At 53.6% G+C, this 26,705-nt stretch overlaps 1 protein-coding gene across 2 annotated transcripts in view; it reads left to right on the forward strand.

The window, feature by feature from the left end:
* The first annotated feature begins 1,257 nt into the window (after window positions 1-1,257).
* The window catches only part of TTC7A (tetratricopeptide repeat domain 7A), a 116,676-nt gene continuing 91,228 nt past the window's right edge, over window positions 1,258-26,705 (forward strand). The window contains exons 1-3 of one of the 2 annotated variants that reach the window (XM_075535763.1): window positions 1,258-1,371; window positions 13,036-13,199; window positions 19,229-19,397. In XM_075535763.1, the coding sequence (XP_075391878.1) occupies window positions 1,293-1,371; window positions 13,036-13,199; window positions 19,229-19,397 (412 nt within the window). In that variant the 5' untranslated portion in view covers window positions 1,258-1,292. Of the gene's footprint in view, window positions 1,372-2,028; window positions 2,440-13,035; window positions 13,200-19,228; window positions 19,398-26,705 lie in introns of those variants that run through there. The other variant, XM_075535762.1, reaches the window with a different exon arrangement.

Below are 26,705 nucleotides of genomic sequence, written 5' to 3' on the forward strand. Positions count from 1 at the left end.
TTAGCAAAAACAAACATGTACAACCTAAATGATATATCTCTTTTGCAAAGATCATTTGGAAAACACATGCCGTTATTGATAAATTGAATGGTGTGAAATCTTTAAAGTCCTTCCACCCCAAACCCACAGTTTATTTCCTAGTTGATAGATATCATTTTCTCTGTGAGGCTTAGATTTTTATGAGTCAGAAGTGACTCGATGATAGTGAGTCTGGTTTTGGTTTGAAGCTTAGTCTTCAACAGGCTTTTTATATAATTGAAATCATGTTGTATTTTGTGACCTGCTTCACTTGCCTTAACATTGTTACAAAAGTTTTTTTTTTTCTGTTTTATTTCAAGTGTTCTCAACATTATTTTTCATGATTTTATTGACGGGAGAACACATTTAGTCTGTCTCTTAATTTTTAGAGGTTTCCAAGGTTCCAATTTTTAGAACTGTTTCTGTAGAGCTTTTAAAAATCATTTTATTGGCATATAATTCACATTATCATACAATTTAATATTTCAGTTACATCAAGAGAATTGTACAGTCATCACCACAATCAGTTTTAGAACATTTTCTTCACCCTTGTACCCATCATCATTAGCTCCCCATTTTCTCCCAACCTCCTTTGGTACCCAAGGAACCATTAATCCAGGAGGTAGACTTGACTGTCATCCAGTGGGACTAGGAACCAAGACCCTGTGCCCACACGGTGACAGTCGTCCAGGAGCACAAAGCAGTGGGTTTTCTGACACTGAAAGTGTGCCAGCTGACTTCCCAGCCATGTGATGCAGGCAGTGGTACAAATGTCTAGAGGGGAGGACGGTGGACATCAAAGCCCAGGAGCCTTATGACGCCCAGGATGCTGGACTTAAAATGCTTGTCCCGACGCTCCAGTCTTTGGTCTCTGGATATTTTTGGTTTTGTTTTGCCTTGTGGTTTCTTCCTCGTTGACCTAGATCCCCAAACTGGGGCTTGTCAATCCTGGCAACACTGTGGTGAGGCACAGGAACCTGTGGAAATTGGCCTCCTTCCCTTAGGCTACGCCCTATAATTCTTGGGCTTTCTTGATACTCTAGAGCACCTGGCAAGGCCTGCTCCTCACACACTTTGATCACAGTATTTAGATCTCAGAATTCACACACACACACACACATCACAGTATTTAGATCTCAGAATTCACACACACACACACACACACACACATCACAGTATTTAGATCTCAGAATTCACACACACACACACACACACACACACACACACACACACACACACACACACACACACACACACGAGAGGGGCGGCGGAGAATGGGGAAAAGAAGCGAACCACCAAGCCAGCTTCCAGCAGTCCAGAAGAACAGACGTTGGGAAGTTCGGCACCGGCCAGGTCAGCCTGTGAGTGTGAGTGTGTGTGTGGGGGGTCAAGTTGGAAAGAGGAACCCTGCCGTTGAAAAGGACGGAAAACGCCTCGGGGTGGGGTGTCCAAGGTCGTGGGGCGCCCAACCCTCCAGTTCCCACCCCGCCGCCGCCCGCTGGCTCCCAGCACCCAGGGGCGGCGTGCGCGCCCGGGCCGCGCGTCCTCGCAGGGCTGGGAGGCAGGGGACTCCGGGGAGGCCTCTCCCGGATTTGTGACGTGCCGGGGGCAGCGCTGGTGACGGGGCCGCCACGCAAGGCGGGGTCTTCGGGGCCGGGCCTCGCCGGCCAAGAGTCCCGATGGGATGGGGAGGGGGCGGGGAGCGAGGCGCCCCCGGGCGCCAGGGCTCGGCGCGCGATTAAAGTGAGCGCCCAGTTGGCTGCCAGGGCGGGGGCCCGGTGCTGGGCCGGCCGCGAGCGCCCGTCGCGCGCCTGGCTGCTGTGGCCGCGGTGGCCGCCGGCGCGCCTGATTCGCCGAGCTCGGGTCCCGCCCCGGCAGGGGTGGAGCTACGGCCGGGGGCGGGTCCACGGCGGGCGGCGCCCCGGCCGGGGGCGGGGCCTGTGGTCGCAGCTGCAGCGGCGGCGGCGGCAGCAGCGGGAGGAGCTGCTGCTGCAGAGGCGGAGGCTGCTCCTGGACCCGGCGCGGCCGCGCCGCCGAAGCCGCAGCCCAGCGGCGTCTGGAGGTGCGCCCGGTGCTGCTGCTGTTGCTGTCGCCCGCCCGTTGGTTTCCGGGCCGCCGCTGCCCCCCAGGCCCCCGCCGCTGCCCGCGCCCCCGTCCACCCCGCCGCCAGCGTGCACTCCTCAGCCGGGACGCCGCCCCCGGCCAGGTCTCCACTTCTCGGCCGCGCCTCCCATGACAGCTCCCGCTCGAAGATGGCTGCGAAGGGCACGCACGGCGCCCACCTGAAGGTGGAAGGCGAGCTGGAGCGCTGCCGCGCCGAGGGCCTTTGGAACCGCGTGCCCGAGCTGGTCCGGCAGCTGCCCGGCGGCGGAGGCGGCCGGCGATCCAGCCCGAGCGTGGGGTTCGGCGCGCAGGACACCGGTGAGTGGGCGCGGGGGCGGGGGCCGGTGCCGCGACTCGGAGCGCGCGAAGTCGCCGCCGCCTCCAGGAAGCCGCCCTGACTGCCGCTGCCAGGCCCGGGGGCACCTCCCTGAAGTGCCCGGTTTAGGCGCAGCCAGCGAGGGCTGGGAGTTTCTTCTGCCCCAGGAGCAAATCCCAACTCGACCGGGTGCTCTGAGAGGAGTGAAAACAAACTTTCTTTTCTGCCCTTTGGAATCTTTGGTAAACCCGTCTACCGCGCCGTGGTCCTCGGTACCTGCTCGCATCGGTGCGTGGGGGGCTGGAGAAGTTCTGGAAACTCCCATCGGGCGAAGGCTGCGGCTGCTGGCCATCTTCTGTCTCTTTGCCTTCGCTCCGTCTCCCCAAAGTACAGGGTCGGCTTCCCAAAAGTCGTGGAAAAATGGAATGAAAAGATGGTAGAATTTCCCCCACGAACTTTCTGAAGCCCTCGCCTAATTTGAAAACGGAGCTTGATTCTCCACAGACACGAATAGGCTTCGAGGATGGCCAGGACTGAGCAGTGAAGTGGGCAAGAGGCCAGGCAAGCCTCAGTTTCCTCTTCTGTGGCCTGACGGGGCCCCCCCATCCAGCTCTGGCAGTCGTGGCTTTAGCCGTCGGGCTGGTTTGGCTGGCCTGGCCTGGGCTGGGCTCTTGTACTGGGTGGGAAAGTACCCTGACAGGGCCGTGGGCAACACCCACCCGGCCTCCTGCCCTGTCAGCCCTGTGCCTGGGGCTCGGCTCAGCCCACCCTCTCCACACACACTTCAGAGCTCTGTGAGGCAGGGAGTCAGTACATACAGATGTATTAGATTGCCCAGCCTGTGCCATGGAAAAGACAAAGTAATGATCTTACTAGTAATGCTATTTCATGATGACACTTACTTGGTGCTCACTGCACGCCAGACACTGTCCTAAGCCCTTTACCCCACTCATTGACTACCCTTAACAATTCCATGGTGGGGTGGGGGTGGGGGCAGACAGGTCTCTTGTGCTCACTTTTCAGATAAACTGAGGCACAGAGAAGTTAGTTTGCTCTCACAGCCAGTAAGTGGCAGGACGGACCGGGATTTGAACCCAGGTTTCTGAGTGCATTCTTGTAATCCCTAGCACGTACTGTGACCTCTCATAGAGCCGTAGCTCTTGAAGCGCTGGCAAGATGGATGAAGAGACGGGAGGTAGCCAGTGGGCAGTTGGATGGTGCGGCTCAGGGGAACAGAAGGAAGCTTTAGGGAAGCAACAGACGTGGACGTGGACAGTCCCTGAAGGGTGTTTGGGAAGAGAGAAGGTGAGGGGCAGGAGAGATCATGAGTCTGAGGTGCTGTGGCAGGTCTAGCCATGACAATGTGGAGGCAGTGACCAGAGTTGAAGGCGCATGCATAGGATCACAACCAGGACCCAAACTCAACTGCTGTCAGAGTAGAACTACCATTGTGGGTTTTGAGGCGATCAAGTCTTTACAGGAGAGGAAACTTTTCTCTTTCTTGAGGAGCAGCTGATGGTTTTGAACCGTCCACCTTATGGTTAGCAGCCCAACCTGTAACCCTCTATGCCACTAGGGTTCAGGGTCCCCCTGCCCCTCTGTGAGGCGTTGTGCTGTAATGGGGCTGGTGAGGGTGGGAATGGGAACTAACCTACAAAGTGGGTATTAGGGCCTGAGTGAAGTATAGGAATCTGTGCCAGGCTCGAACCACAGAGAAACCTGCTGGGCACAAGACAGGGCCGGAGGGTGAGATGCTGTATTCCCTAAGCTTGTCTTACTTCCGCAGAGCCATTAATTAGGCATTACAGGAAGAAGGGTTTGAGGGAACCAGTTTGGAAAATGGAAATCATGGATTCAGTAACATTTAAGGAATTTTTTTTTAAGCTGCAAGGGCTTTTCAGAGCCGTTATCACTCTCACCTGCTTGTGATGTAAAAGCCAGGTGAGAGTCTAAATACCACATTTTCCAAACTCTCCTCGATGACCTCTGGAGCAATGATTGGGAAACGCTGGTATAGTTACAGCTCTCAAGCCTTGGAAATAACCTCACGAAAAGGCTTAAACATAGTCTCCGTTTTAGAGACAAAGGCCCAGAGAGCTCTGTGGTGGAACCAGTTCCCTCTGTGGGGTACAGAGTGAGAGAGTGGGGCCCCCAGAGCCTGGGACTTGTGGGAATGGACTGGTGCAGGGAGGAAGGTTTGTGGTTTGACTCTGAGTGAATTTTCTCTAATTGTTAAAAATCCAGTTATACTATCCTCAGCTGACACCTGGGGCCTAGATCTGTATTGCCTGCTGGTTCTGTTCTCTTGATCACTGAGGGGGTGGAGTGTCTGCTTTGTTTTGTGGTGTTAGTGCTAATTCCTCTTGTAGCCCTGGAGAGTGGGTTCTTAACACACCCACCTGACCTGTTGGGGCAGTGGCCTGAAGCTTACAAGCTACATCATTTGTAGGAGGGGAGCAAGATGCTGAGGGGAGAGGTGAGCCCCATTTTATAGACTGAGACCCCGAGGCCCTACGGTGCCAGTGAGGTGTCTGCCCTACAGGAGCTACAAACAGCTGTGGGCATCCCGACGCTACTCTACTCTCTCGAGGTGGGTCAGAAGAGGGGGACAGAGTGTGTGAGCCTCCTTGGTGGGAGTGAGGGGCCAGGAGATGCTAATCCACCCACACCCTTTTCCTGCCTGGGGATGTCCTCCTCCACGGGGAAGAAAGCCCGCTGTTACCGTCTGTGTGCTGTCTTTCGTGCCCACATCCGGTTCAGATTTGGTCAGGAGGGCAGCAGGGGGAACCCCACAGTGTGACTGGCTGTGATGGGAAAGTGTCCATGGGACAACCGAGAAAGAGCCCAGCACTGGCTACAAGAGCCCTGTGAAGCAGCAAAAAAGAAAGCTTTATGAAAAATTTCAAAAACACACATAAAGGAGCAAGAAGAGTGACTCCCACGTAGCCATCAACCAGCTTCCGTGATTGTGAACTTGTGAACCATCAACCGGTTCTCCTCAATGCTTCAACACTGCAGTCAGTTTATGAAATAAGAACTCTTTGAAAATTTAACTGCAGAACCATTATCCTATTGCCTCGCTCCCCCCCCCAAAAAAAACCCCCAAAAAACAACACCTCACAATTAACTTTTATAGCTGGCCTTCTCGAATCAGGATCTAAATAAGGTCACAGAGTGCATTGTGTAGCATCACATGACTGTCCCCTCTCTCCCTCCAGAGTCTGTAGTCCCTGTCCCATTGTTTCCACTTTTCCTAAACTGCTTTTTTAAAAAACATTTTTTAAGGCAGCTCTGACATCTCTTCCGTTGAAGTCAGAGTTGGGGGTGGGGACAGGAGGCCTCACCCTGGGCCTGGCCTCTCAATCCTCTCCCTTGATGTGGTGAGAAGGGCCCAGCCTGCAGCAGCCCTGGGGGGTGAGCAGCTGCAGGGACCACTGAGCTCCCTTTGACTCTGGAAGGGCCTACAGAGACCCTGGCTTCAGTCTTCAGGCTGTGAAGCAGCAGGCTATGGCGAGGGGGGCTCTGCCTTTCAACTAGGAGGTCCGGAGAGCAGGCAGATGCCCTTGGGGCCGTGTGACAGGTGGCCTGAGAGACACCTGGAAAAGAACAACAGGAGCCGAGAGGGTGAAGAGGGTCCTGGTCAGAGGCCTGGGAAACCAGGGGGGAGGAGGGAGGCTCGGTGACCAGCGATGGTTGATTCATCCTTTGGGCTTCTGCTGAAGACAGGGGGGACCAAGGCTGCCAGAATCACATCGAGACTCCCCAGGTCTGGCTTGCTGTCCTTTAGAAGGGTGTTCCTCTGGCCCCCGGGTAGGGGAGACCCAAGAGAAGCCTATCCAACCTGATAGCATGGCAGCAGCATCAACAACACATTTTGCGTTGTTTTAGAGACCAACGAGAAAGCCACCATCCATCTAGATTTTAAATTAACAGCTGAAAATCTAGAACATTTCATCCTCCAATGACTTTCAGGTTTGTAAACTGATGAGTTGAGGAATAGTCAGATGGACCGAAGAGGGCAAAATAGAGAAGGGTGTGGGGAAAGAGAATTGAGCAAAAGAAAAGAAAGTGAATTCCTGGCACCCTCTGAGTGACACAGTGGTGGTCACAATGGACTCCATCGATTTTGAGGATGGTGCTTGACTGCTGTGCCCAGGAAGGAAAGGACTCAACGCCACCCAGCGACAGCCGCCCCCAAGCATCTGCTAAACAGGGAATGGAGGGGCGTGGGGGCAGGGGGTAGGTGGAGTATAAGAAGGCTTTTGAAAAGAACCTGACAGTGTTAGTCAATGGAATTGGCTGAAATTGGCAGGCATGTGAGAATGAAACCCATTCTTATCGCTGTCCTTGGAATGACTGGTCACGTGTTTGGGTTATTCCTTTTTAGAGCTGCCACGTACAGCTCCTAAAGGAGTTCTCGGTTCTACTCTTCCCGAAACTCTGCTGTCTGCATGGGATTCAGCGGCAACTGGTTCCTTTTGGAGGAAGTCACTGACCATAACAGTATTACACGGCGTTGGCTGTGAGCTAGCTGTCCAGTGCTTTGGAACGTGTGGGACCCCAGGGATGACTCTCCTCCACTGTGAACTTTCGATACTTAAGCACTGAGTGGCTCCCCTGGAAGAACTTCTCCTTTCAGCATGGCCCCCTCGCCCCTCTTCCAGCTGTGAGGGAAGCGTGAGGAGACAGGTTACGTCCTGGTGCAAGTGTTGTGCCATACGCACACAGGCGTGTGGAGGAACTGTAGAGGATCCGTCTATTCGCACCCTCTCAGTTGTGATGGGGCGAGAGGCGTGCTGTGCTATCAGTAAAGTGCTTAGAGCAGTGCCTGGTACGAGGGAGTACTCAGGGAGCGCTATCTAGCATTATCTCAAACCAAAACTCCAAACCAAACAAACGCACTGCTATTGAGTCAGTTCCGTTTCTCTCTCTGAGTTGCTGGCGGTTTCAAAACTGTCCACTCTGCGCTTGGCAGCTCAACACGTGACCCCCTCTACCACCAGGGCACCTATGTTACCATCTCCTGAATGGAAGTAATACCGATGCTAGGACTGTGCCCACCATACAGATAGTGCCCAGCTGGTGGGGGTGGGGGGGCTTCACGGGGGAGAGGCCTGCCAGCAGACAGGTTACAGCTAAGAAAGCCGCGTGGGCAGGCAGTTCCATCAGTTTGATGACCGGGGTGCCCCGAGTTGGAATCCACTAGCTGGCACCTACCAACATTGAAGCTGCTGGCGCGCAGTAGGCTCTCAACAAATGTCAGCCCCTTTTCACCGTGAAAGGCACGCCAATACCAGGGTAAGGGATCCGTTTTTGTTTCTTTCCGTTTCCAACCTGTCGGGCTCTGCTATTTTTACACGAACCGCGACAAAAGAGAAATGAAAGCAAAATGCACAAACGACACGCCCTGGAGCCTGTCAAAGGACGACGTTTCTCAGAGTTGATTAACATTCACAGACCCGCGCCAGTTCCCGGACCACTTTGAGCGTCCTGGGGTTTGGAAGACATTCCCATTCCGAGGCAAGGTGGGAGAGTATTTTCAAGATTGAGAGAAGTGGGTTTCCTGGCCGCGGAAGGCGCTGAGCCGAGCTCCCTCCCTCCGTCCGTCCGTCCGTCCGAGCAGAGCGCGCCGCTGGCGGCGGTGCCGGGCCTGGAGGAGGCAGAGGCAGAGGCAGGCCCAGACTGCTCGCTGATTGGCCGCGGGCCGGGCGGGGGCGGGGCGTGCAGGCCGCTGATTGGCCGCGGGCCGGGCGGAGGCGGGGCGTGCAGGCCGCTGATTGGCGGCAGATGGGCCCGCTGCGGCCTTGCACCTGGCGGCCTGCAGGTGGGAACCTGCGGAGAGGCCGGCCTTTCAGAGGAGCCTGTGCCTTCTGAAGGAGCAGTTTTGAGGATGCCTGGATGGCAGACCCCTAACGCTAATCCATTTGTGTGTGTGTGTGTGTGTGTACGTGTTAAAATCCGTATCACAAACATTTCAACTGTCTTCCTATACAGTTAAGCTCGCCACCATCCCATTTCCAAACGTTCTCCTCACCCTTCAGAGAAACACTGCTGCTCAGGCCAACACCGTCACCCTCCTCCTACCCAGTTTATCCATGCGATACATGACCTGGAGTGTCAGTTCTCATCATGGCTGAATAGTCATATTATATGTCTATATGAAATTTTGCTTTTCCATCCATCTGTTGGTGGACACCCAACTTGTTTCCACCATCTGGCTGTTGTGGCTACAGTGCAGTGCACATTGGTGAACAGCATCTAGCTGCCCCCTGCTTTCAAAGTTTTTGGGGGTATATATGAATCAATGGGATTCTTGGGTCTTATGGTAATTCAGTTCAATTATTTGAGAAAATACCACTGTTTTTCCATAGTGGCTATACCTTCCCGTCAGCAGTGCATGTGTGTTCCAATTTCTCCACATACTTGCCAACACTTGATGTTGACGCTACTGTTGACTCTACTCTATTTTTCTGATGTAAGCCATCCTGATGGGGGCAAAGTGGTCTCTCAGTTTGGTTTTGATTTGCATTTCCCTAAGGAGCCCTAGTGGCGCCTAACTGCGAGGTTGTCAGTTGGAAACTACCAGCCAGCTGTTCTGTGGGATAGAGGAGGCCAGTTACTGCCGTAAGGTTTACAGTCTTGGAAACCCACAAGGGCAGTTTTATTCCATTTTTCTAGGATCCTTGTGAGTCCAAAGCAGCTTGATAGCAGAGAGATCAGGACCCCTGGTGGTACAATGGTTAAGTTCTCAGAGGCTAGGAAACCCATTGGGGCAGTTCTCTGCTTTGTAGAGTTGCTGTGACTTGGAATTGACTTTCAGGAGCAGAATAATGATAGTGACTTGTGATGTTGAATATCTTGTCACGTGCTTGTTTGTGAATCTCAAGGTGCTCTGGTGGTCCAGTAGAACATAGTAACCACCAGGTGAAGAGTATGTGCCTGTAAAGACTCAATCGGCAGGACCCCCAGGTGCAGTTCCACTCTGTCCTGGAGGGTTGCTATGAGTCAGTCATAATTGACTCTATGTCAGTGAGCTTTTTTTCAGTCTGCCAGTTGTGTATCTGCTTTTGAGAAATGTTTATTATAAAGTCTTTTGCCCAGCTGTAATTTTTCATTGTTCTGATAGGAGTTTAAAAACATATTTTGAACTCTAGACCTTCATCAGATATGGTTTAAAGATATTTCTCCCCGTCTGTAGGCTTTTTATTATTCTTTTAAAAAAATCATTTTATTGGGGGCTCGTACAACGCATATCACAATACATACATACATCCATTGTGTCAAGCACATCTGTACATCTTCTGCTGCCATCATCATGCTCAAAACATTTGCTTTCTTCTTGAGCTCTTGGTATCAGCTCCTCATTTTTACCCCTCCCTCCCCTTTTCCCCCCTCCCTCATGGAACCTTGATAATTTATCAATTATTATTTTGTCATCTTACACTGCCCGACATCTCCCTTCACCCACTTTTCTGTTGTCCATACCCCAGAGAGGGGGTTATATGTAGATCCTTGTGATCCATACCCCCTTTCGCCACTCCACCTTCCCTCTATCCTCCCAGTATTGCCACTCTCACCACTGGTCCTGAAGGGATCATTTGTCCTGGATTCCCTGTGTTTACAGTTCCTATCTGTACCAGTGTACATCCTCTGGTCTAGCGGGATTTGTAAGGTAGAATTGGGATCATGATAGTTGGGGGTGGGGGTGGGATGGCGGGAGGAAGCATTTAAGAACTAGAGGAAAGTTGTATGTTTCATCGTTGCTATGATGCACCCTGACTGGCTCGTCTCCTCCCCGAGGCCCTTCTGTATTATTTGTTCTTTGAAGCATAATTTTTTTAACTGTATGAAGCCCAGTTTAATTGATTGCTGTGCTTTTGGTGTTGTAGTTGATTTTTATGTGCGGGCCACTGGTCTGTTTTAAATTGATTTTCGTTGATGGTGTGCAGTGTGCATCCCACTTCACTCTTTTGCATTAGGAGATCCAGTTGTCTCGGTACCGTTAATTAAAGAGGCTCCTCTATCCCCCTTGGATGGACTTGGCACCCCGTCACATCAGTTAACCTTAGATGTGTGGGTTTATTTCTGGGCTCTAATTCTAGTCCACCGGCTTCCCTGTTTCTGGCCTTCTGTGAGCTCTGATCTGTTTTGACGAGTGTAGGTGTACAGTGCAACAAAGTGTGACTCTTTGTTCATCTTTTTCAAGAATTTCCTCTCGCAATTCCACTTGAATTTGAGGATCAGCTTGTCCATTTTTGCCAAAGGAGAAAAAGCCATTGGAATTTTGGTAGAGTTGATTGAATCTGTAGATTGCTTTGGTAAATATTAAGAGTGAGAGTCTTGGAAACTCACAAGGGCAGTTCTACCCTGCCCTGTAGTAGGGTCACCCTGAGATGGAATCGACTTAGTGGCTGTGAGTTTGCTTGTTTAGCAGAACACACAGGTGTCTTTCCTTTTGCTTACATCTCCTTTGGTTTCGTTCAGCCCTCTTAACAGTTTCCACAGTGTAAGTCTTACGGATTAAACTTATTTCTAGGTATTTGTTCTTTCATATGCTACTGTCGATGGAATTGTTATCATAATTCCCTTTGACTCAGAATAATGTCACAGCTCATTGCTGATGTCTGCAAACGACGGATCTTGTGTGTGTTGATTTTTGTGTCCTCTTACTGCTGAATCCGTACCTGTGAGGATGGTGCCAGGCTGGGCAGTGTTAGATTCTGTTCACAGGTCGCTGTGAGTTGGAACCGACTCAGCGACACCGAACAGCATGGCCAGTAGCTCTCCGAAGAGCCCTGGTGACTCAGTCATGAAGAGATCGGCTGTTAGCTGAAAGTTTGGTGGTTCGACCTTCCCAACCACTCCAAGGAAGGAAGATAAGACTGAAAAGAGCTATTGTCTTGGAAGCCCTCAGGGAGCAGGTCTACTCTATCCTGCAGGGTCTCCACGAGTCAGAACTAACTAGATGGCTGTGGTGTTGGTCTGGGATTGATCTATAACTATGTGTCACATTGATGTATTTTCTTATCTTGAACCACTGTTGTGTCCGTGGGAGAAATCCCGTGTGGACAGTGTGTAATCCTTTCACTCTAGTGTTGGATTTGGTTTGCTAGGCAGTCTGGTGTTGAGGGCTTTTGCGACGAAAGGTGGTCCTTGACTTAGGATGGGATTTCATGCGATGACAGCATCTAAGTGGTTCTAAAACAAGTCAAATATCTTTTATGGGATGATGGCTTTTATTTATTTTTAATTAGTATTTTACATAAATCTGATTGTGCTCGGCAGGTTGCCTAGAGAAACAAATCCAGTGACACGCATATATGTTTAAGAAAGAGCTTTATATCAAGAAGTATTTATATACCAAGTAGGCATCCCTGCCCAGTCCACCCAAGTTCCTGAGCCCATCAGTCCCTCTTCAGAATCATGTAGCTACAGGGGGTGATGCAGCAAGGGGGTTCGGAGCACAGGAGGATCACAGGCTGGTGGATGCAGAGTTGTGTGGATCCAAGTCCGGTGGGAACGAATGTGGCAGGTGCCTGCAGCTATCAGGGACATGGGGGTGCCCCTCAAGGCAGGCGGAGTAAGGACCACTGTCAGGAGAGTGACGAGGCAGCCTCGAGCATGGGACAGATAATTTGTAAAGCCTGAAACTGAGAAGGGTCTAGTCTCCACCATGTATTACGAAACTTCGCAACTCCACAGCAAACAACCGGATTATAAACCATGCAAGAGACCTTAGCTAACATTTCTCCAAAGCTGATAAACAAATGGCCGCCTCAAGGATAAATGTTTTTGTTTCTCATCCCAAGTGATCGGCCCAGCTGGGGAATGAGCCAGCCACACAAAACACAGTGACTAAACGCTATCAGAAAGCCCCTAGGGTGGGACCAGACCTCAGATCCTGCATGCTGAACCCCACCTCCCACTCTGAGTCTCCCCTCTGCTGGCAGGAACCGGAACACAAGGGCTGCAAGGCGGGGGGCCTCCGTGTGGCTAGAGAGGCGGCCTCTGAAACCAAGCAGCGTGGCTGGGCCGACCCGGTGGGGTGTCTGTAGATGAGGGATATCGGGCACGTGTGAGAGCTCTCTGGAAATGTCACGGCACAGCGACATCCTTCTGCCTGCTGTGATTCTTTGCTGGGGTGCCAGCTTATTCCAGGGGTCATCTCAAAGCACCTTGGAAGTCGAGAAGATCAGCTGTGGTGATTCAGAAGTGGGGAGTGAGGACATGCATCCCTAGGCTGCCTCCTCCGCTTACCCTCTTCAGCTGCTGGAGGAGAATTTCGTCTTGGGACCACAGGGCCACAGGCATGGTTTTGTCCCTCATTTGAAATTCTGGGAATTGGCCTCCAGTCCTGAGAACTCTGCCTCCCCAACTGGAAAATAAACCCCACAGGGAACTTTGCCAGTGGACAGGGGTCCAGTAGCCATGCTTGTCACTCTGAAGAAAACCGCGTTTGTGGAAAGGGGCTCTTGATTTCTCTGCTCAGATATGAGTTGTTCATGAGGACGAGGGGGTGGTGGTTCTGGGGTGTGTACCACTGTCCACAAGTATTCTGCTCTGAGGATCCTGACCTCTGGCCCTGCCCTGTCTTTCAGATGACCTGGGGAAGTTGCTCCTGGCCGAGTCCCTCCTGGAGCAGTATTTGAAGGAGAACCACACCAAGCTAAAAGACTCCATCCCTTTGCTGGAGAAGAACGAACCGAGGCTGATGGAAGCCAAGAATTATCTGAGCAGTATCTTTAGCCACGGGAAGCTGTTGGTGAGTCCTGAGCCCTCCCCAGGCCGGCCCGTGACTTGAGTAGCAAGCCCCTCCTGGTGGCCTGACCCTGTGCCGCTAGTCACAACGGACTGTACTCCCTTGACATGCCCCTTCCTCAACAGGTGCCTGCAGTGTAAGACATGCACTGGGATACAAAGACTTTGTGTAAAACAGGACGGACACTGTCCAGAGTTTTCCATACTGATTAGAAGGAGAAATAATTTTTCTTTTTTTGGTATAAAAAACCAAAACCACACCCACTGCTGTAGACTTGATCCTACTCATTTCTGCCATCAGGTTCCTTCCTGCTCGTAGCCACCCTTACATAGGGCAGGGTAGGACTGCCACGTGGCTGTCCAAGACTGTGACTCTTTGTGGGAGGAGAAAGCTTCCTCTTTCTCCGGAGGAGTCCGCTGGTGGTTTCAAACTGCTAACCTTATAGTTTGTAGCTCAATTCATAACCAATTTGACTGCTAGGAAGTTGACAGTGACATACGGGGTCACATTTCTGGCTCACATTTATGCATCTGCTGGACAGGCCTGGGCTGACCTATTGTGTCCCTGGCCCTTTGACTCTTAGTCACGGGGAACTACGAGGACTCCAGCAAGCCTGTGTTCTAGTCAGCACGTGTGTAGGGTTGGCTAATGACAAAAGAGCTCAATCATAAGGCAAGCCAGTGTAAGTCCATGGGAACTGATGGAGCACCTACTGTGTGCAAGGTACTGAAGAGAATATTAAAAGCCAAAGCAAAACCCAGTCGCGAACCCAGTGGATCCCCACATGTCGGGACTCCATAGGTGCCACAGCTGACTCAGAAGCAGACGGCCAGCCCTGTCCTTGGGTGCCTGTGGGTAGGGGGGGCACTAACCTTTTGGGTGGCAGCTGAGTGTTTAGTCACTTGTGCTACGAAGGGGACTCCTGAGGGGGGTGAGTGGAGTGGGGCACAATTGCACCTTCTCAGAGCACAGTCTGCTCACTCACGGGGGGGTCTGGTCAGAATTGCCAGCTATGAATCAGCACCTGCATTCTGACAAGCGGTCCTGGGATTCCTGTACACACCGGGTCACAGTGTGTGTGAGCAGTCCTAAGGATGGAGATGGGTCACTGGAGACCCAGAGAGGAAGTGATTTCGCAAGACAGGCTCCAGACCTGATTATTTGTTTACTGACTCGATTATTTGATCGGGAGCTTAGTCCATGCAAGGCGTTGTGTCATGTGCTCTGAGGGCAGTAGAGCCCTCTAGCATGGACTCTGCCACCCCAGTGGGGCACAGGTCCATGGGGAAGATAAGTCCTATCAACAAGTAAACAGTCACGGTCCAAAGTAGACCCAACGCATGTCATGGGTGTGAGGAGGGACCCTCTCTGGGTGATGGTGTGCAGGCTGGGTGCTGTGCTGGGGGTGGCTGGAACACGCAGGGAGAGGGCTGGGCTCTCAGGCTAAGGAGGCACCGTGGACGCTAAATGAAGCATTCCTGCAGGAAACAGGAAGCAGATCCAGAAGGGGGAGGGGGCATCCTGGTTACGTGTTGGGCTCAGATGCTAAAGCCGGGCAGTTCGGAACCACAATCGAGCAGCTCCTCAGGAGGAAGGTGAGGCGTTTGCTAAGTCAGGATTCCATCTCAGAAACCCATAGAAGCAAATTCTGCCTGTCCTGCAGGGTTGCTATGAGCGGGCATCGGCTGGAGGGCAGTGAGGGGAAGGGACATGCTGGGTCATGAGGTTGTAAAGGTACCTTGGAACCAGAGAGTGAGGCATGGAAGGCCAGGCCCCAAACTGAGGTGTAGCTGTGTGCACAGTTTGGGGTTGAGGGGAGAGGGAAAGCACGCTGGGAACTGCTGTGGAGTCAGTTCTAACTCGGTGACCCCAGGAGGGCAGATAAGAGCTATTGGAGTGGTTTCTCAGCCAGACCTTCCTTCCAAGTTGGGTTTAAACTGCTGACCTTTTGGCTAGTAGCTTAACCATTGTGGCCCCAGGGAAGCTTGTTGATTTTCATCCCGGACCCTGACTGGGATCACTGTAGTTCAGGCAGTTCAAGTTGGGTTCAGATGCTGCACATGTCCCTTCACCTCATGACCCATCTGGTTCGTCATCTGCCAATTGAAAGGGCTGGACTCCATGGGTGGGTTCCAAGCTTCTTCCCATCAACCAACCCCCCCCCCCCCCCCCGCTTTCTTATTTCTGGTAGAATCCATTCTGTTTCTTAGAACAGTGATGTATGCTTATGATTAAAATTTTTTAAAACTCAACCAGTAAACAAGTATTTAAATACTAAATAAAAGATGTGGCATGCCTCTGCAGCCCCAGGCCTTCCCCCCTCCCCCTCCCCTTCCTCCTCCCCCTCCCCCAACCCGGGCTGAGCTCGGCTTACCCATGGCCGAGGCCCGGAGCTCCTGGACACTATGGAAACCTCCCTGGTGGGGTCACAGGAGGCCTCAGCACCAACCTGCTGTCTTTCACTTGAGGTTCTTTCTCAGTGCTCAGTGCCTGCTGGCACCTCACGCTGCACGTTGGCTGAATGTTTTCACATGTATGGTGTGGGGAAGGAGCCCTGGGGCAGAGTGGGCTGCTCACCGTGAGTTCACCAGTTCAAACCCACCAGCCACTCCGTAGGAGAAAGATGAGGTTTGCTGCTCCTGTAAAGACGTATGGTGTGGGAACCCCAACAGGGCTGTTCTACTCTGCCCTGTAGGGCTGTCATGCGTCGGAATTAACTCGATGCGGGTGATTTTTGTGTCTGTCTGCCACCCACAGACTGTTTAGTACGCTGAAGGGTTACCAGGCTGTATTGGTCAGGGACACCCAGAGGAACCCAAGGCAGATGCTTGTTTCCAGGCTGGACCCTGACCCAGCAAAATACAGTCTTAAAGTGATTCAAGGGCTCCTCTCTGTTACCCCTGAGAGTCAGGATGTGGCTCCAGGTGCTCTTCTTCTTCGGCTGCAGGTGAAAACTGACAAATCAGACCATGAGTCACTTTGATGGAATGAGGAAGAGAGGTGGAGGTCAAAGGGCCCCAGGACCCATCTGAGGGCTTGTGAGGGCCTGTGGGAGTCTCTTCTGGGGACGCTATTGGAAACAGGCCACTTGCCCTTACCTCCCTGACTCAGAGAGTGCCAGGCATTGCCTAATCGTCACTGGAGATGGTGTCTGTCCCCGTTTCCAGGTGAAGAAACTGACCTGGGCAGTTAAGTCACTTAGCCAAGCACCACGGGGCAGGTGCAGAACTCAGGCCTTGGTCAGTTAGCCTCTGGATCCCACGCTGTATTGCCTTTAAAAATTTTCTATTAAGCTGTACCTATCTGTCTATGTATTTTTTCCCCTCTTCTCATTTGCTGCCTTCTGAAATACTGGAGAGGAACTAAAACAATGACTTAGAAGCAATGGAACTACTTCCTCATCTGTTCTCACCTTTTACCTGGGAGGGAGTCTTGTGTCCACTGGCAGAGACACGGAAGCCCCGGAAGACTAGGTGGCACGGCGGATACACACACACACGTTATCCCAGACCAGAACACTTACCTCCAGATGCCCAGCCCCCCACAGCATGTGCTCATTCCAACTGTGACTGCCCCATAGAACAGAGTATGCCTCTTCTTTCTCCCATGGGGTGGCTGGTGGTTTTGAACTACTGACTTTGTGACTCGTCGTTGGACATGAAACCCACCATGTCACCAAGCAAGGGCAAAATTAAAAGCAAGAACACCATAAGACCAAACAGCAAGGGGGCTGGACCCTCAGGTTCAAGGCTGCCTTATAGATGTAGCCATTTAGCTGTGGAGCCACCGAGTGGGCTGTCCTTCATCCCACCTCCTACCCCCTCACTCCCAGGCTGGTGGAATCTGTCCCTGTTCGACTAGGAACCTCCACCAGTCACACTCCGTCATCAACCCTCAAAGGTGTCCTGAGCGGAGCTGCCCTTTCCCCTCTTTGCAGCAGAACCAGGTAATAATAACAATTACTCATGCCCTGTATTTATCTAGCTCCTTTCTCAAGAACAGTTCAAAGCTCCTTCCTGGACTTTGCTGCCCTCTGCTCTTGGCAGGGCTGTGGTGGTGGGGCGGAGTGGGCGGTGAGCACTTGCCTGCACCTGGCCCAAGCAGCAAGGTCCTGTGCCCATGGTTTGAAGCCAGTGAGGGAAATGGCAGTCCTTGCCCAGCTTGGGACTCTGTTGTCCTGGGCCGGGGAGTGGGTGACCTCTTTGGGAGGTCCTAACAAGCGGCCCTGAAACACTGCTTTGGGAGCAGGAAGTCAGACACACCGGGGCCAAGCAATTCTTTCAGTAGATGAAGCACACTGGGAGGGAGCCTTCGAGGAGGAGGAGGGTGAGCCTAGTGGGACCCCAGAGGGTGCAAGGGTTTGCATAAGCCAAAGGGAAGGGGGAAGCTGTTCTAGGTTTGGGGCCTGTGTGAACCAAGGTATAGGGGAAGGAAAAGGCAGTTACAAAAGCCAACCATTCCAGCTTCCCAGGGGTCTGGCCCTGCCTGCTCCAGCCCTCTTCGTTGACTTCTGAGTGGGGAATGGTCGAGAACCCCAGATGATTATCTCACCTCCACTCTGGGGACAGGGCAACCCCTTCCTTCCAGGGCCAGGGCTAGGGGTGGGGTCCTGAGCTGTGACTAGGGAGAAGACAGTGGATGCCTGGGTGGCAGGTGAGGTGCCAAGAGCCAGCCCCGCAGGCGAGTTGCCTACAAGGATGGAGGTAGGACATGGAGGCAAAGCTTCCTGAACTGGCAGGGCCTCCCGGCCACGGGCCCACCCCCACGGGTGCTCTGGCTATGAGCAATGCCCGAGCTAGGGGTGGGGTAGCCAGGTAGACCAGGCCTCCTCGGGCCTAAGGGAGGTTCTGAGAGCTCTTGAGTTGGGTGGAGATGTGGGCATAAGCCGTACTTAGGAAGGTGGGGGAGGGAAAACGTGACTTTAGGTGCTTTGGCTTCTGAACTCTCCCCGACTCCTGATAAGACAAGAGGCCCAGTGGCCTTCTCTCTTCTTGCCTGTCCCACGTGGTGCTGGGTTCTGCCCCCGCCAAGGTCCCACGGTGGCCATGGGTTGGTGGCTTCCCCAGGGACTTCAGGTACAGGCCTCTCCCATGCATGGACAGACTCTTTTAGGTACAAACACATCCCTGTGTTTAAGGAGCTCTGCTGACACTGTGGGTTAGGCTCTGCCTTCTAACCACAAGGTCGGTGGTTCCAATCCACCCCTGACTCAGCAGGAGAAAGACGAGGCTGTCAGTCCCAATCAAGATTTCCAGCCTCAGAAACCCTGGATAGGGTCGCTGTGAGTCAGAATCTCCTGAAAGGCAGTGCGTTTGGTTTTCATGATGCACTTGTAATTTTCCATTTGCATTCTTAAAGAGGATCCTTCAATTGTACAAGCTTTGGGCCTCCCCAACCCTCGACTCTGCCCCTCATCCCCACCGCCCCCTAGCCCCTGAGCCCCTCCCTTTCCGCCTGAGTTCAGACCCAGTGCCTCACCACCTGGTAGTCAGCCTCACCAGAGCCTGTGGGACCATCAGGATGAGGAAGCATAGGGCTCGGCAGCAAGTTGCCTGGAGTCTTGTTGGGAGCCAAAGATAGCCCAGGAAACAATGAAGGGCCGTGTAAAGAGTTCATAGAGAGGCCCTGGGGTGTAGACCCAGGGCTCTGGGCAGGAGAGATGCAGCGGCATGAGCTAGAGTGTCCAAGAAGACAGTGTGTGTGTGTGGGGGGGGGGGGGGCGTAAATGTCTAGCACTGTGGTTCTCAACCTGTGGGTCGCGACCCTTTTGGGCCTCAAATGACCCTTTCACATGGGTCGCCCAATTCTTCACAGTAGCAAAATGACAGTGATGAAGTAGCAACGAAAATAATGTTATGGTTGGGGTCACCACAGCATGAGGAACTGTATGAAAGGGCCGCGGCATTCGGAAGGCTGAGAACCACTGGTCTAGCAGGTTCTTAGGCTCCTGGCTCAGCGGGGGTGCTTCTCCCAGGCTTTGCGTGGAGCGGAACTGGGTGCAAGAGCCTGCTCACTGTGTCCTGTGCTTCCAGCCGCAGTACCTGCGTGAGGCCATGCTGATCCTGGGCAAGCTGCACTACCTGGAGGGCTCCTACCGTGACACCATTAGCATGTACGCCCGGGCCGGGCTCGACGACATGTCCGTGGAGAACAAGCCCCTCTACCAGATGCGGCTGCTGTCGGAAGCCTTTGTCATCAAAGGTAGCTGTGGGACCCCCACCCCACTCCCACCCTGCGCTCCTCCCCTCGGTGGCCAGCCAGGCTAGCTCTGACCCCCATCCCACAGCTGTTGATGGTGGGCCCAGAGGGGTGCTGTTCTAGTCATTCAATCCCAGGTGGCCAGCCAGGATGGACACCAGCCCCACCACATTCCAGCTGAGTGGCTGGTGCCAGGCGGCGATGCTGGCGCTCTCGATCTCAGCTGTGTGCCTTCAGACAAGTCATTTCTCCACCTTTCAGACCAGGACTGGCCTACCGGCTGGCCTGGGATTTCATGGCCAATAGGAATCAGCTGGGTTGCATGACCAGCTTGAGAAAGGCCTGCAGAAGTGGACACGTCTGTCTGTTTGACTGTCCTTGGGTGCTGTGAACAGCACCAGGTCAGAGCTGCTCCTGCCCTGGAGGGTCCCAGGGTCCCCAGGGTGGGGGCAGTCTGGCGATGTAGATGTTTCCCCAGCAGGACAGTGGATGGCCCCCTATTGGATGGGACCCTGCACATGTTAAATCTTGGTATAAGCCCCACCCCAGACAGGCGCCTCCTCCCTTGATGCTGGGATCAGAGAGCCTGGGGTAGGTAGGCCTGGCTGGCAGTATGGTCCAGGAGCCCCTCTGCCCAGAATGTTGCCAGGAATCTTGGATGTTTGACCAGCTCGCTATCCCAGCATGAAGCTGCCCCCAGAGAAAGGTCAAGCAATGCGTGTGTCCGTGTAGTGTAGCACAGGGTCTGCGTCACCCTCCTTTCTGTGGCAGATGGAACATTCTCCCCGTCTTATGTGTGGGGAAACTGAAGCTCAGCGGAGTTGAGTACCTCTGACTTTGGTCTTGAAATGTGAGGAGCCCCCTCCCCTCACAGCCCCCTTACATGTCTCCTCTGAGTCCCCATGGGGGACTGTACAAAGCAGACCCTCTTATGACCCTATTAAGATGTTTGGGTTCTTTTTTGGTATTAAGGTGACATATATCTAACAAGGCCTTTACTTAACGTCCCCCATGTTGGGCAGACATCACCGCGACCCATACCCACACTTTCCGTCACCCATAGCAGAAACCCATAAGCAGTGATGCCCCCCCCCCCGCCCTACCTGTCCTGGTAACCGCTGACCCACCTTGTTGGGGGTTCTGAGGTGTTGTCTGCCCATCCCTACGTTCTTGAGTCCTTCTCTCCTCTGAAAGTTGCTCTTGCCACCCAGGAAACCCACTGTGGGGAGGAAGGTATCCCTCTGGGATGGTCCAGTCTCTGTGTGGGGGAGGGGGAGAGGGGGTGGGGGGGGTTGGAGTGTCATCTCTCTTTGCTCTCTCGCCCCCACCCCCTCTGCTCCCCTGACACAGACCCATCTTGGGGGTGACCTTCACTGGGGCTTGGGTCCTTGCTTGGGTTTCCATTTCAGTTCTTCTCTCTGTAAACTGGCTCAGTACATACTGTCCCCTCTCTTCCGCTCTCTCCCCTCTCCAGCATGCCTCCAGCTTCTGGGGGAAACGCAGCCCGGGTGCTCCGAGGTCCTGCAGGGGAGGTAAGGAGCCCAGCGCCCGGGCCACTCACCACCGCGTGCGCTCCCTGCCCCACGGTGACTGCCCACAGCCTGTGGCCTGCCTCCTCTCTGCCTGTCCCCTGTCCTGACTGCACCCTGCGTGCTGCCTGGCCTGCTGAAGTCTCCCTCCTTGTGTGTGCTTGGGGCTCTGCACGTGGCTGCGGGGGTGCATGATGCTGAGTTTGCTGGGCCTCTCCTTGCAGAGGAGTAAGGCCCCTACCCAGACCGGCGGGCCGGCGGGCCGGGCAATTAGTCCTGAGGATGTTTTATGAGCATGAGATGCTGGTAGCAGGAAGCACCAAGCACCAGGATTTCACAGGGAAACATTGTGTGTTAAGCCCTGGCCCCCTGCCGGGTATGCGATCATGGAATCCACACAGTAACTGTGTAACAGTCCAGGGATCCCCTGGAAGTGGTCCAGAGGGGCTGGAACCCAGGCCAACAGAGCTGTTGCTGAGACATTGCGACCACAGGAACTGTAGCGGTGCTCTGGGTCGGGACGGGGCCGGACTTGACAGAGGGAAGGGAAGCAGCTTGGTGGGGCTCCTCCATCAACTCTAGGTTCCCCTCCACCCTGACTTTCAGTTTCTGGCTCTCTCTGATTCCACCTTGAGTATGACTCACCCGCTTCTGAAGATGCCTCTGGCCACGTGGTCAGACCACAGTTTCCCTTCCCTTTTTCTGGTGGATTCTGCACTGAGGTTGCATTTGGGCACGGAGTTGGACTTTAGGCACACTTATTGTTGGACCTCAGGCACACCCAGCCGGAGGAGGAGCTCTGGCTGAACTGGACAGCTGGCAGGGGCCCCGAGCATGAGTGCCTCTACATGGAGCTGCTGCTCTTTCTGGGGGAGTCTGGCAAATGCTAGGTCTTCAACCCCCACCCCCCGACCCTCCTAAAGATGCCGTAACCCCCTCCCTCACCCTCTTTCCCCTTCAGAGCATCAGGTCTGGGTAGGTGACCATGTGTGGCTTCCCTCGGGACCCCTTCCCTTGAAGTAGGGGTCCATGGGGGCCACCTGAGGTAGTCTAGTTCTCAGTGAAGGCCTTAGACCCCCAACCCGAAAGCTTGAGCGCAGGCTGGTGGAGGCAGCCTTCACCCGTCTCAAAGGCACCAACGTCGCATGTGCCTGTGTCTGTTTGCCGGGGGTGGTGGGCGTTAGTTTCTGTCTGTTCAGAGACAGCATGGAAAACAGAGATCTTTCAGACATAGAACTATAAAACGGCCCCATTTCTACCTGGGCTGCCCAGACTGAATGGCCCCAGGAGGCCCTGCCAGGACCCGAGTGCTGTGGGAGGCAGCCTCGCCCCATCTGAGGGGAAGGGCTCTGATGTTTGACAGTTCCAGCCAACTTGATCAGGTTAAAGTCCTCGATTTACCCCCGTTCTTCTGCCCACCTCCCCACTGTAGGAGTCATTGGGACCACTTTCCTCTTGATCAGGCCCCCAGCACAGCATGACTCCTGGTGCCACCATTTTCCTTAACCTCCTTATCCCACCATCGGATGACCCCCTTCTCCAGCTGCCATCCCACCAGGCCACTGCCATCCTGCCCACTCCCACCCTGTAGGCCACTCTTTCATACAGTTCCTCATGTGGTGACCCCAACCATAAAATGATTTTCGTTGCTACTTCATCACTATAATTTTGCTACTGTGATGAATCGTCATGTAAATATCTGACATGCAGGATGTATTTTTATTGTTATAAATTGAACATCATGAAAGCATCATGATTCATCACAAAACAATATGTCATTATATATTGTGAACTATGACAAATAAATTTTGCCTTGAAGCATGGTGCAGCATGGGCTTCACTCTGGGTGCTCGTAGGTGGGCGTATCTGCATGTGGGCAGACCCGCCTAGAGACCGACAGAGGAGCGTGTCTTGGTTCCTAAGACTATCGGAAATAAGTGTTTTCCGATGGTCTTAGGCACCCCTGTGAAAGGGTCGTTGGACCCCCAAAGGGGTCTTGACCCACAGGTTGAGAACCACTGCTGTAGGGGCTCCGAGGCTGTAAATCCTTAAAGGAGCAGAAGCCTCATTTTCCTCCTAAGGAGTAGCTAGAGGATTCGAACCACTAGCCTTTGGGTTAGCAGCCCAGCACCTAATACACTGTGCCACCATGGCCTCCTCTCTCTCCTTCTGCCACCCTCCCCACCCACACAGCAGTCAGAGTCACCTTCCAAAGCACAAGGCTCCATTGTGGCCCCCGCCCTCCCGCTGAAATGTCTCCAGTGGAGTACACTGCTATCAGACAAAAGTTAAACTTCACCCTGGCCTTCAGAGCCCCTGGGTAAGGCAACCCTTTATGCTCAGTTGTTAACTGGAAAGTGGTCGGTTCAAGCCTGCCCATGGCGCTGAGGAAGAAAGGTCTGGCGGTCTGCCTCCCTAACGATGACAGCCGAGAAAACGCTCTGGGGCAGTCTACTCAGCAGCAGGAGAGAGGGCGCCAGGGGTCAGAATCGGCTGAGTGGGTGGGGCTCCACGGTTTGGTGTGGGGAAGGGGGCCTGGGCTGGGGGATGTGCAGGCACTCGGCTTGGGCTCAGCTTGGCCATTTTCAGCTTTCCAAAGTTGGTGTCTGTGTTCCAGGAGGCACCCCTGCCAAGGATCTGTTGTGCTTGAGGGAACCTGTCTGTTGTCCTGCAGGCGGCTCTGGTGATGCCGCTGGAGAGCGTTGGGCGGCCAGCCACACAGTTGGGGCCCACAAACCCTGTAGAGGGTCGCTAAGAGTTGGAATCAACTCAGTGATGGTGGGCATGGGTTGGGGCCCAGCCTGGCTGCTAACAGAGAGGCAGGTGGTTGGTTGGAGCCCAGTAGCCGCTCAGTGAGAGGATGGCGAGGCTCTCTGCTCCCATGTAGGTTGACAGCCTCAGGCACCGGAAGGTCCAGGCTCCTCTGCCCTGTGTGCTTGTCGTGAGCTGGATCATGGTTCAGGCTTGCTCCTCCATTGCTGGGCTGTTGGACCTGTAAGATGGATTTCTTCCCCTTTTTTTTTTTGGCCTTCATATATAAAAAATGCTATAATGAATATCTTTGAAACTAAAAAAAATTTTTTTAAATTGAAAAACAGGATACAACTCTCAAAAGTGGAGTTAAAGTTTCTGTGCCATTTGGAGTGTTTGGGTCACGGTGCCGAAATGTCCACTTTTTTTTTTTTTTAATGTTCACTTTAATGTTGATCCTGGTTTGGGAGCGGGCTTCCCACTTGGCCTCGCCACTCCCTCCCTGACGCCTGGAAGAAAGAGGGACTTGCTCTCTTTCTTCCCTCCACCCTACCGGGGCTCCCTGGGTCTGGGCAGAATCCTGTGGGCAGTCTGGGTGCGTGCCCCATGCCCTCGGCCTGATGGGTCAGTGGGGCCTGCTTGTCAGGACAGAGCAGCGGCAGGGGAAGCCGGAGGCACCGGCTCCCAGGGTGGGGCTCTGGAACTTGGTGAGTCAAGTTGGAGGGAAGCATGCCATTCCCACCCCGGGCAGCGCCCAGTCCAGATGCTTCCAAACCGCAAGTTCAGAGTAAATGAAAAAGCAGCCTTTTAAAGAGGAACCGTTGAGGAAAAGGCTGTAAGAATGGTTGTGCAATATAGAGAAAGCACTCCGTTGTGCATTTCTGTACTGCAAGTCAGACACATAGAAACGGTTGAATTGGAGATTTAGCTGTGCATATTCTCAGCAACCACAAAATAAATAAAATTTACAAACATTAAGGAGAAAAAGGCAGAGTTCTCTTGACTTGGAGAACGGAGTCTCTTTATGGAAAAGACGTCTTCTGCCGGTGGGAACGCGCAGCCCTTCCTCAGCCTGTCCTGGCTGGACGGGGCTCGGACACAGCCCCTGGGATCCCCTGCCGGCAGAGGGGCTGGGTCCGTCGGAATGTAGTGCTGTGAGCTGGACATGTGGGGCAGCGTCTGACAGGAAGGTGGAGGAACTGCAGGGTCAGAGTCCCCGGGGTAGGTTTCAGGTCAGGACTGCATGGACAGGACGCTGGCTTTTCTTGTCAGTCCAAGAGCAAATAAAAGTGAGACACGGACAGCCAGCTGCGGCCCTGCTTGGGAAGAGCATTGGCAGTCCAGGGACCTACTGGTCTCCTGTCAGAAGGTATTTTGACAGAAAGATCCCCTCTGTTTGGATCACTGACTTCTCGGGACTCACGATTGCTTCCTTTCTGAACTGCATGAGCACCTCTTGTTGCATCTAATATGAAGCAGAAGTCATGCAATGCCACTTACTGGACAGATGTCAACACTCATGTAACTGCCCCCCCTTCTCCAGCAGCCACGGGCAGGTTGCTCTCTCTGTGGATTAACTTCACCTTTCTTTGAGCCTCGTCTACTGGCCACACAGAATGTACTCCCTGATACCCTGCCTCCTCTCGCACAGTGTCACTTCTCAGAGATCCTTCCAGGTTGTGTCTGTCTGACTTGTCCTTTCTTTAATTTCGTAGTGTTCTGTTGTGTAAAGGACCGCTCTTTAAACATTTTTTAAGTAGAGAGGGAGAGGCCCCATGTGTTCTAGCCCCCAAGCTGTGCTGGGGATGCAGAGATCAACCAGCAATTTCGGAGAAGGTGTTTACTGTGCAGGACACGGGTAGCTCCGGGTTAGAGAGGCTTAACCTCCTTCGTCTGGAAGGCTGGAGATAGTTTTGCTTTGAGCTTTCCAAGAGGAGGCGGGTGAGAATACTTGGAGAACTGCGTAGGGAGGTGCCTAATGGGAATCAGGAAGACTGGAGCTCAGGGAAGGTGGCAGGCCCACAGACACGGAATTCAGGTACAGAACTCACCACTTTGCTGTGCCCAATGCATAGGTAGCTTAAGACTGGCAAGTTGACTCTTCTGGGGCTCTGGCATTGCGCATCCCAGTTCCAGGCCCAGATGTGGGGCAGGATGGGACCCAGCAGGCATGCTTCTCTCTGGGGGGGCCACATGGAAGCCCTGATCAAATAACCCCCCTCTGGGGAATTGACTGCATTCTCCTGCCACCTGCAGCTGTGTGTCTGTCCCCACTTCCTGTAGGAGACAGGCCACTCATCTGGGGCCTGCTGGGCTGGCATCTCCATCCTCTGCCTGTACTCCCCGCCCCCCCCCCCCCCCGCTTTGTCCTGTGGGCCTAGGAGCTCTTCCTGTCTGGTCGTGACTCATTTGGCAGGAGGCATGTTGACACTTGGTGACCTGGGCAACAGCTAAGTCTGTATGAGCAAACTCCATTCTGTGCCCACCTCCCCCAGCCTTTGGACCCGATCACACCCCTGCCTGACAGAGGGCAGGGTCATTAAGCCACCTGAGTTGGGAGCTGGCCAAGAAGAGCGATCCCATGCCTTCCCTTACATCTGCACAGCACGCTGTGCCTTGCCAGACACGGTGTGACTTGCTGGGGTTCCAGCCCTCCGGCCCATGCCGAGTGCCCACTGTGTGCCAGGTGGTAGAAAGGTGGCTGGGATCCGATTGGTGCATTGAAGCAGCCCCTGTCTGGTCAGGGACACACAGACAGGACGAGTAAGTGTGGGGATGGTGGCCTGCGGCATGTCAGGAGACGGGCTTCAAACCCGCTAGTCTCTCCGCAGGAGAACGATGTTGCAGCCCTGGCATCCCTGCGGAGCAGTTCTCCCTTGTCACTGTGAGTTGGAATCAACCGGGTCCCCACGGTAGGAAGGATGAACAGTTAGTTACACCAGGGTGTCCTTGGAGGAGCTGCGTCACTCGGGCAGTGTCTGAGTAGGTGGGTAGTAATTTGGGGTGGACTTGGAGCCCTGGTTTCGTAGTG

The sequence above is a fragment of the Tenrec ecaudatus genome, chromosome 17, assembly GCF_050624435.1.
Source record: "Tenrec ecaudatus isolate mTenEca1 chromosome 17, mTenEca1.hap1, whole genome shotgun sequence".
NCBI lineage: Eukaryota > Metazoa > Chordata > Mammalia > Afrosoricida > Tenrecidae > Tenrec > Tenrec ecaudatus.